General features: G+C 41.1%; 1 protein-coding gene across 3 annotated transcripts in view; it reads right to left on the bottom strand.

Moving 5' to 3' along the window:
- Positions 1–2,834: 2,834 nt before the first annotated feature.
- The window catches only part of irf1b (interferon regulatory factor 1b), a 323,207-nt gene continuing 315,052 nt past the window's right edge, over positions 2,835–10,989 (bottom strand). Inside the window, exons 1-10 of one of the 3 annotated variants that reach the window (XM_018691609.2) lie at positions 7,045–7,212; positions 6,211–6,303; positions 5,621–5,720; positions 5,349–5,516; positions 5,137–5,177; positions 4,873–4,993; positions 4,599–4,715; positions 4,425–4,444; positions 4,110–4,227; positions 2,835–3,660 (exon numbers count right to left, since the gene is read on the bottom strand). In XM_018691609.2, the coding sequence (XP_018547125.1) occupies positions 3,560–3,660; positions 4,110–4,227; positions 4,425–4,444; positions 4,599–4,715; positions 4,873–4,993; positions 5,137–5,177; positions 5,349–5,516; positions 5,621–5,720; positions 6,211–6,297 (873 nt within the window). In that variant the 5' untranslated portion in view covers positions 6,298–6,303; positions 7,045–7,212 and the 3' untranslated portion in view covers positions 2,835–3,559. Of the gene's footprint in view, positions 3,661–4,109; positions 4,228–4,424; positions 4,445–4,598; positions 4,716–4,872; positions 4,994–5,136; positions 5,178–5,348; positions 5,517–5,620; positions 5,721–6,210; positions 6,304–7,044; positions 7,214–10,989 lie in introns of those variants that run through there. The other 2 variants (XM_051078814.1, XM_018691610.2) reach the window with 2 other exon arrangements.

Raw genomic sequence — 10,989 nt, 5'->3', positions numbered from 1 at the left:
AAAGGCAGCAGCTGCAAACTGTGGTGTTTTTCCAAACTACTCAACTTGAAGGCTACAGTGTTAAAACCAAATAATCCAGCTTTTATTAGAAGCATCAAGTTATTGCCCTGGTTTACCTTTTTTTTCTGAGTGTTGTTAAAGCGCATTCTGAAAAATATGGGCTATCATTTTATCAAGATGACACAGAGAGGGCAGTGTGAGGAAAAGTGAGTTCACCAAAAAAAAAAAAAATTTAAAAAACACAAATTTATATCTGTACACAATGAATATGATACAGCGATGAAAATTACTCCACAGTGACACAAGCTTTCCCACAACAATGAATAACTGGCATAAGATCTTGTGTATTGATAAATGTCACACTTATTTTTATTTATGTTCTTATTTTCTCTAATTAATATTGATTAGATAATATATTTGAGATCAAGATCTCTTGTACAAGAGAGACAGAGGAAGAAATGTATTTTTTTAACTATAGAAATAAACACACAACAAATATAGCCAGTTACATACAAGCATATAAAAACAGAGCAGCACTGGAACCTGCTCCTGACTCAGGCTAAGGTTAAAGAGGAACTGTAGGGGAGGTGGAGGTGGTGGTGTTTTGGGATAGTAGTAGTAGTAGTAGTAGTAGTAGTAGTAGTAAATGGCTGGGGGAGGTGTGAGAGGTAATCAGCTGTGGTGGCAAGGAGGGTGTGGGGTCTGTGCAGCTGGTGGAGGAGGTGGGGTATGACAAGTTAGTAATGGTGGTGTTTTTTTGGAATGGGGATTGACAGGTAGTAATCACTGGGAAAGTGCGAGAGGTTGTCAGATGTGTGGTGACAGGGAGGGTGTGGGCTCTGTGTGGGAGCGGTGAGGTATGAGAGAGATCACAAAGTCTCTGGTGCTCTTTCTAATACCAACCACACATCATTCATGCTGTTTTTCCAGCTTCGCTCAATCTCACTCTTAGTTCCCTCTGCATGCCCCTCAGTAGGTTTCTGGCGGGGGGGTAGTGGAAGTGAAGACATGCTTCACGTCTGTATACACTAAATCAAAAGTTTTATCTTCTGTGGTAGGGTAGGTGACGAAGTGGTAAAAAGTTAGTGTGACATACAGAGAGGTGTGGTTGAAGTCCCTAGGAGTACAACGAAATGCATTTCATTTTGAGTTTGCATGCCACGTCAGCAGCAGCAGCTGATGGCAGGATGTAAACAGCAACAACAAGGGCACATGTGAGCTCTCTTGGCGGGTAGTATGTACGCACATTTAACCCATATCCATATTAGGGCAAATAAGCCACTAGAGCTGCGCTGTCTCGAAACAAGGATGTTGAGGTCCTTTGCAGTTCAAGTGTACATAAAAAAAAACAAAAAAACAGAATCAACAGCTCCTGAATCAGAAAATTTTACAGGAAATATGTGGTTTACCCTCAAAAAGCTTCACTTGCCCAATGTGAAGTCATGTGATATATTGTAAAGTGTATCTACAAGTCCCACACAACACTTAATCCAGTCTTTTAAATAGTTTGTTTGAACAGCATAAAAACCCTTCATAGCCTGGTTATCATCACATTTTCACCTTTAAAGTGGATTCACACACTACACCACATCACAACACCTGGACGAACCTGAAAAGATTCACACAATGACTGAGGAGGATCCCATCGCTCTGCCATAAAATCACCTCTTAATGCTATTTATTGTTATTCATGCTGGTTCTTCCTGATAGTGAGTAACGTCCACGTGCATGGCGCATTGCAATAACATCATGCAGATACAGGTCAGGAGCTACAGTTAATGTTCACATCAAACGTCAGAATGGAGGAAAGTGTGATCTCAGTGACTTTGATCCTGTCATGATTGTTGGTGCCAGACTGGCTGGTTTCAGTATTTGTGAAGCTGCTGATCCTCTGAGATTTTCACACACAACAGTCTGTAGAGTTTACTGAGAATGGTGCCAAAAACATCCAGTGAGCAGCAGTTCTGCAGGCCGAAATGCCTAGCTGATGAGGGAAATTGTGATGGTGTGATGGTGTAGGAAATGTTTTGGTGTTACACTTTGTGATCCTTAATACCAGCCAATCATGGTGTGACTGCCGCAGTCTGAGTATTGTCACTGAGCATATTCATTCATTTATGGTCTCAATTTACCATCTTCTAATGTCTACGTCTGGCATGATACTACACCATGTCACCAAGCAAAAATCAGCTCAAACTGGTTTCATGAACATTGCAATGAGTCCAGTTGACTTCAGTGGCCTCCCAAGTCATCAGATCTGAATCCAGTAGAACATCTTTGGGATGTGGTAGAATAGGAGCTTCACAACATGAATGTGCGACTGTCAAATCTGCAGAAATGATGTGTTGAATCCAGGCCACAAAGAACTGAGGCTGTTTTGAGAGCAAAGGGAGGAACTTCCCAGTATTAGTATGGTGCCCTAATTAAGTCTTTGGTGAGACAGTGTCAACATATGTTGTGCAGTGACGCTGTTTCCTCAAAATCTATGGGGATTATAGGGGAACCCCAGACAAGGAAGAAAATAATGTGATGTCACTACCTACTTTAAAATAAAAATGTATTCAATAATTAAAAACAATAATAATACCATAGTCTAATCAATGACAGTATGTATTCTAGTAATGGCCCTTATACAGAATAACTCATATTTTCTGAAATTAGTAATTAACCTACTCTTTTATTAGTATTAATGACTGTGATGATCTCATATGATTTTTTGCAAGAGACCCTTAATTTACCACTGGAGGGATACAGTTGTTGGTTGATTCAGTGGTCATTTTTAATTGCAGAGCAGCACCTCAAGCCATCACAGTGTTAATAATGAGTCATATTCATTCACATTTTAAAATAGATTTTTTATTTTATAAAAACACACATTAACAACTATTTACAATAAACCATTACATGAACAAATACACACTTTCAGATTATGAAGTACAACTTTCACCAGAAGTTAACAGGTTGTGAGTTTGAGAAAGTAATTTGACAAATTTGAAGGTAATCCCTTTAACTAAAATTCACTTAAATTCATAACGGAAAAAAATGGTATGTTATGATTATTTGACACTATACATTAACTATCTGACAAATGTTAAGTGCACTGGATGAGAGCCTATTTGCATTTTGAGGTTGGGTATTGGCTACCTTGTATGTACTCATAGCTGTGTATGGTCATCTAAATGCCTGAGCAAAACAGATTTCTGTCCTATTACAGCTCAACATCACAAAAAACTGAGCACCACAATGCCTTGAACCAGCCAAAAACATAGATAATGAACAGCAAGTCTGTTAACAGCAGTACACTTCATATCTTCTCTTCATAACTTCACATAAAGGTTGAGGGAGATGGGGAAAGCTCACCGAACTGGTGCACTAAGCACGTAGCACGTGAGCTGGGGGTTGGGGGTGATGTTTTAGCTTAAAGTGTAGACCATGTCTAACACAGGTTGGAGGGGATGGTGGGTGATTCGGCTGAGAAAATGGAAGAAGATGTTGGGCCAGGAAGAGCTTTTTTAAAGTCCAAAGTGTCAAAGCAATGTCCTGTCCTGTCCTGAGGAGCTCAGAGCATGGGAGGGTAAAAGGGTTTCCAGAGGTTGTCTGTGTGGCTTGTGAAGTCTGAGACCAGAGTTGTGTACTGTGGCAGTTCATCTAGTTCGTCGGCTGTAAAACAAACAGAAGAAATGCAAGGTCAGGATACTGAAGGAGAATGCAAATGTAAAACTACCAGCAGAAATATAGGATCCAGTGTTTTAAGTCACAATATTTGATTTTTGACTGAACAAGAGAACAGTGAGACTACTACTAATACTTTTCTACAATTTACTAAACTTTAAGATGTAATGAAAACTGCTATAAAGGAAAGCTAACTCAAGTCAGACTTTTAATATCTTTCTAACCACCAGTTAGTACACTTATTACATGCGTTGACAGAAGATTCACACTAATTTGCATACTAATTTCAACTAAATTGCCAGCATGGAGTGTAATGTTCAAGCAACAGACGGATGGTCATATCATATCATATGAACCTGATGTCACAATCTTGAGGGGTTATTTTGCAGATGGATTTAGAGACAGTTGTCCATCTGAGCCATCAACTAGTAATTTACCTGAGGAAGAGTCACTCCACTGGCTCCCTGGACTGGTGCATGCTTCATTGCTCAGGAACCCCGTGCCGTCTAAACTGCTTGACAGCCAGTGTGTTTCTTTCTCCAGTTGCTGGCAAATCTGAAAGAGCAACACTGGACTAAGTATGGCTAATGTTTTGCGAAAATTCACTTTTCTCACACCAGTCTTTAACAATCAATCTTAAGAGTTTTTGAGCATTATTCAATGAGCTCAACAGGCAGAATAAGACAAACATGGGTATTCCTGTCAATGAAAAACGCATGCTATCAAGAGTAGGAGCCAAAATCCAAGCTTACCTCAATAATGTCGTCGTACTCTAGAAGATCACATCAGAGAGAGAGGGAGAGAAAAAGGAGGGGATATGAGTATGGCGCTGTGATAATGTTCTATCCATTTGAATTGATCTCATTTTGCCTAGGCTAATTCTAAACCATTTATTAGCAAGTGTGGCATATGTGTTGTGGTCTTACCAGGGCTGTGATCCGGTGAAACTTCAAATCTCTGGCAGAAGGCTGAAAAGTTGTCATTCTCAATCTCCACCGACGAAGAATAGTCAGGAACATCGGAATAAGCAATCAAGGGGAAATCTGTGAGGACGGCAAACAGCAGCAGTAAATACACTTGCTCCAGTTTTTTGTGGTAAATTCAAGGAAACCTTCACTACACCGTCAGTTTGAACTGAGTGCCACAGGAAATTACAGCGTTATCAAGTTTACACTTGACCTACTCCCACTACTTCCTCACCTTGCTGATCTGTGTGCACCGTGCTGTCGACTCTGTTTTCCTGAGTAGACAGGATCTCCTCTGACAGTGTGGACTGAGTATCACTGGAGTCTGTGTCTTCCTCCATCTTTACCACTGGGCCCTGCAGATGCAATTAACAGGCAAGTTCAGTGAGGCGCAGGATATTCCCATCATTAAAATGCAATTATCTACATCAATGTGAGCGTGGCATAATTTGAATAGTCCTCTGACTATATAAAAAAGTGCAATATCTGCTGTATTTACCTTGTTCCTTTGCTTTGCCTCCTTTGCTTTGCTTCGTTTATCTGTGCAGATAAAAAAAAACATTTTGGTCACTTGACATCCAACAGCTCAGAGTGTAAATGTAGAACAAACTGACTGAAAGAGAAAAAAAACTCAGCAGCCAATAGGTGCTGCACACCACTGCTTATTCATGTTTTTTTTAGTGTTTGCTCACTTCCTGTCACTTGTCTCACCTCTAGATTTTGGGGTGGCAGGCAGCATCCTGAAGACGCGCATGGCTTGGTGGCCCTTGTTGATGCTCCTGTCTTTCACCTCTTCGATGTCGGGCAGTGAGTTCATCGCACAGCGGAAGTTGGCTTTCCATGTCTTGGGGTCAGAGGTCTGGCCCTCCACGTATTTCCCTACAGAATTCATTTTGTTTAGTTCAGGTTTGCACTTTTTTCACCCAAAACAAAGAATCATTTTCTGCTCTCTTCTTTGCAGCTGTGTGTTCACGCTTGCTCACCTGTGTGGATGGCCCACTGCTTGAACAGGCACGCGTCCTTGTCCATCTCCCAGCCGTGCCGAGCTGCGTGCTTCCAGGGAATCGAGAACATGGTCTTATCCTGGAAAATACAAAAAGGACGCACTTAGTTGGGACCAGGGTGGGCACACATTCAGCATAGAATAAATTAAGTTGTGAGTGCATATCTTCAAATGCACATTGCATATTGCAAGAGGTTGCCAATCAGCCTGAGCGTCTAACTCGCAGGCTGCTGTTATCAGTTTTTTACTGCATAGCAGGGTTGCGGTAGACAGAGAGGAAAAAAACACACACACCAAACAACCTTTTACTACCTTACTAAGAGTAAAATGCAAATCTTAAAGTGTTTAGAAAGGGATCATCTAAACATTAAAGAAAAGAGATGTGCAGTCTTGCAGAAACCATTTCTCTCTCTATTTAGTGAGGATGAGCTCCACTCCTTCAACAAATACTTTTCAAAATGTCTATTCTTGTACTTATTTCAATATACTAACCGGACATGTTTTGTGTTTTTTTTAAGCAAATACCATTTACATGACCCAATCTAATGTATTGCAGGGAGGGCCTCTTACCTTGTCCACCCAAGCCAATCCAGAGATGGTGTTAGAGTCGATCATCCTCTCCAGCCACGGCCTCATCCTCATCCTTGACACGGGCATGTTTGCCTAAAATATGCAGCAGCAGAAGGAGAGAGAGAGAGAGAAGTCTTTAGATAAAACAAGGAATGCTGTGTGTGATATACAGTTGTGAGAGCGAATGAACTAACGCATCTGCCTCGGTTTAGATTTACTGCAGCCTGCTGGCTGAGCGAGGAGGGCGAGAGTTCACGGCCAGGGCAGGCAGTAGAGCAGGAGAGGGGGGCGAGGCGGGGGGGCGTTAACGTGTAGGAGTAATCGCAACTTATGAAGCTCACAATAGGGCATTTCCTGACTAGATTTTTTTGGGGGGGTGGGGGGAGGCTGCATTTAAAAAAAAGTTTCAACTTTACGTGGACTCATTCTGCAGTCCAAAAGTTAAACCTAAATCGTCGCGCAACTTGATTTTGTCCGGACAAAAGGCTTTTAGAGACGTGCGCCAAATGACCCCCTGTGAGCGGAGAAGGCGCACACCTCCTCCTGCAATGCTGCATGCATATAATAATATTTTTTTTTTTTAAAAGTCGCCTCGTCCATTGTTTAATCAACCCCTGTCAGTAACTAAGAGTTAAAATGCAGAAAAGTTACCATCCGCAAAATTAAAAGCATCACTGCATGGGACATGAACTTTATCGCACTGTGCATGGATTCAAGAGTTATTCGAAATTAAATAAAATAAAAATAAAATAAAACAGTTCCTGGTAATAAAAATATTGAAATATGAGCCATTTCATGCAAGCAGAAGTATTACATTAATATCAGATCACTTACAGGTTTTGCTTGTTGTATGATCCGTAAGAGAAAAATGCAGAAAAATAATCCGAGTGGATTAAGTTTGTTCCAGAGAAGCTTCTCTTCGTCTTTGAGTTATCCACTTAGAGACCTTTCTTAGACAGAAGCGAACACTGTCACTGTGCGATAACTGGTAGATTTCTGTTTTTATAGGCAGGCGCGGGTTTTCCCCGGGTCGAAAAGAAGACGAGCCCACTGTAAAAAATGTCCACAAAGAAAACACTGCAGGTTTCATGTCGACTTACAATTAAGTTTTTCCAAGGAGCATTTGAAAAGATATTCATCATATGGCAATATATTTCCAAGTTTCTACCACTACAAGTTCATTCATGACGTTCATTTTTTAATTGAAGTTTGCATACTGTGAGTAGAGGTAGAAAAGGCAGATTACTGCAGGAAACAACCAAATAATTCCTCTTAAATCAGCACAGTAAACATTTATCAACCAAGGACACCGACACTGTAACCAACTGAGCTCCTGTCTGCATATTTACAGATCATGCCCCTCTGTTTAAAGGGAAAAAAGTGATTTGAAGACTCAATAATTGATCAAATTACCTCAAGATGGGTTCCTTCTTTTTACAGTGTGGCGCATGCGCAGGCTGAACCCACCTTACAGCAGTAGATCGGTTTCCGAGAAATCACGCTGTTGAGAGCAAGGAGGAAGTTAATAACAACACTGGTTGATTGGGGCGGCTTACTGCACGTAGACTCAACCGGCCCTCATACATGAATGACCCGGGTTCCTTCATATATTTAGCACGTGGCAGTTATGCACACTGTGCAGGTGGACTGCTTATTGCACACGTATAAATGTCTGCAGGTAACGCCACACGTTGCAGAGTTAACCGCGATAGTTACAGTAAGTAGAATGACAAACTAAAGCATGACAGGCTGTGCTTTTATTATTGTATGCTGTGCATCATATACATTCATTAATTATAGTTTGTTACAACTGTAGACATTAATGAGGCTGTCAACTTTATTTTGTAGTTGCAGTGATAGAATCACTGTGACATCAATCTGGAGATTGAGCAAAATGTACTTTATTATGATACAAATATGAAAACTATCACAATAAACTTCAAGAGCATGATTCCCCTAAACACACACGCACGCACACACTCACGCGCATTCATCCACCAGATGCCAAGTTCATCATCAATCCCACAGCCTGGCATGATAAACATGTGTATGGGACCAGCCCTTTAGTATAAACAGCAGCCCAACTGAGAAGTCAGGCATTTACAAGAAATGATGTAGTAATTTTTTGTCGCCGGTGGGGGCAGTGTGGTTTCAGGCTTGCTCCTCATGTACTGATTAGAATGTGGGCCATGCGTGCTGGGTGACGCTCTGAGGCAACTAAGGGACACCGGTCAAAGGAGCAGTTGTAAACAACGCGGAAGCAGCAGCAGCAGCAGCAGCAGAGACAGCAGTGTGACATGATGCAAAGGTTTTTACACACGTTTGTGCCAATAACTCACGAAGAGCTCATGGAATGTAGAAAACAAAGCAATGCGTGTACAAATCCGCGAGGCAATGAATGAAAATGACAGGATACGACCCATATTAAACTTTTCATTGCACATTATTGGCCTGTATATTTTGGATTTCGGGGTCTTTTCACCGATTGCAGCTGAACAACACTTAATAAATCCCGCAGGTCATATTATGTAATTGCACGGGAGTGCACATGGCTCGCTTTCTTCACGGGGAATCTGGGAAACCCCACACGAGTCTTGTCGCGGCTACCGGTGCTGTCCATTTAGGGACTTACCGCGTGGTGCGTTTAGCGCGCTTGCGTGATGCGAGGCTCGAGCATTCCGCCACGCGAACGCGCGCGTATGAGAGGGAATGGCAGGGAGTTTTCCAGTGGAGTTTACACCGACATTAAATCGGTGGGATTTCCCAATGATGGCTGAGACCTGGATTCGTGGGGGAAAGTCTTCCCGATTTTCCCGACCTCATAGTTCTTTGTCTGAACACTAACAGCTGTCAGACTCCCAGCTAATGATAATGATATGATAACGGTGTGAGAGAAGTGTGTGAATTATAGGAAATCAGTGACTGAGGCAACACAGTTGTGACTGTGCAGGAGTTCTTCTTAGTTTAGACTCTAACTGTGGATTGTTTTTTTAAAGGCGTTTACTTTTTTTGTGTGCCTTGTGGTTCTGAAGGTTCATAAGATAATTAATGGGATAGCAGAGATGTAACAACACATCTCTTCTGAACAAAACTGTGCCCATTTGTCTGCCTTTTCTCTCATAATTCATGCTCTATGGCCAAGTACTTGATAGTTTTTTGCCCTTTAAAATATTCAAACAAAACAATCTGGTACATCACAAGTGGACACCACTTCATTTTAAGGGAACATGAGCCAAAAAGGTTGAAAATCAGTGTACTACAGGAGGATTAGAGCTACTCAAGACTAGCATGTAATTCATTTAATACAGCTGAATTAAAAAAAACAAAACAAAAAACAAATCTTCAACAGTATCTAGCAACCTGAATGTCATATTTTTACAACTATTCTCATGGACAGATTATGAGACAATAGGCCCTTGCACACAAATATGTAAAAAGTCCCTCACCCCTCTTATATAGGAGCAAAACCAATTTCCTTGCTGTTTTGTATCTCTGTTTACTCATTTTGTGTGTCTTTGCGGTTGCTTTGAGTCTATTTTTTTACCGTTTGGTGTGTCCTTGTAGTCATTTGATTGACTTTCCGACACAAGCTATAAACAGTCACTTCCTTGCCCCTGAGCCTGTGCCATCTATGACTATATCCTCTATAACAGCACAGTGACAGACAACCAACCTGCTCACCATTCCCATGGTTCAACCATAAATCTACTCTATTTACTAGCTCACCTAATCCCGGGATATACTGCAGTCTAACACCAGTGATTGTTTACTTGGCACTGTCCTTGGCAAACTGCATCTATGGTGTTTTCAACCCCACAGTGACAAATTCCTTCACAGTTTTTGCCACACTCTGTGAATACACTGAGGGTAATTCTGATTATTTAGGCCACCTGCAAGGATAAGACAGTAATTTGAGGCTTTGGCATGAGGCAAGCTGCTTGAGCATCCAATCTCCCCCTGGACCATCTGCTTTGACAGCTCACTGACACTGGATCAAGTCAAAGCCCTTGTTAGTTAGCCAACAATTACACTGCAACCTCGTACAGGGTGGGGGAGTGGGTGAGTGGGAGCATGCTGATCAGAAGATCTATGCTATGTTCGGGGGAATATTTTGTTCAGTTGTGACACATTTGTGTTACATATTTTGGGCATGTGTCACTGATTGTAGCACAGACATTTCAATTAAGTTTTATATCTCTGGACACAGGCTCAACCCACTGAGTATTTTTTTAACCTGTTTTTTGTTGAGCTGTCATTCGCTCACGCTTCCTTTTATGCTGCTGGCTGTGGGGTGTCGATGCTTTTCAAATTAAATTTGTCATTTCTCATTTTTGTCATCAAACACTCCTAAGAATCACCTGCCTCATCTACATGACTTACAGCTGTTTGCTAAGGTGTACAGGTAATGATTTAACTCATGGGTTTGTAATAATTTCCTGATCACTGCCAAGAAGTTCTGGAAAAAATATGAAATCTGGTTCTAATTATGGTTAAAAAAAAAAAAAAGAAAAAAAAAAAGAAAAAAAAACTAGGAATGTCCTTGAAAGACAAGCTTTATTTGCTGTATTATTGGGAACTAGATTCTCAGTATAGGCTGATATGTATGCTTGCTTGACACATTTTACATTGCTGCATGTCCAGCTGACCTGCTTTGCACTGATTAATAGACTCTCTAAGTTAGGCTGGCAATTAATTGGAATTAATTTAATGGAAGTGTATGTTAACTGTAGTTATAGTAGTGCCTGTTTTCCCTATAATTAGTACTAAATCCATAGCTCA

Source organism: Lates calcarifer, linkage group LG20 (genome assembly GCF_001640805.2).
Source record: "Lates calcarifer isolate ASB-BC8 linkage group LG20, TLL_Latcal_v3, whole genome shotgun sequence".
Classification (NCBI taxonomy): Eukaryota; Metazoa; Chordata; class Actinopteri; family Centropomidae; genus Lates; species Lates calcarifer.
Note: the sequence above shows the minus strand (reverse complement) of the source record. Positions and strands in the feature narration are given on the sequence as shown.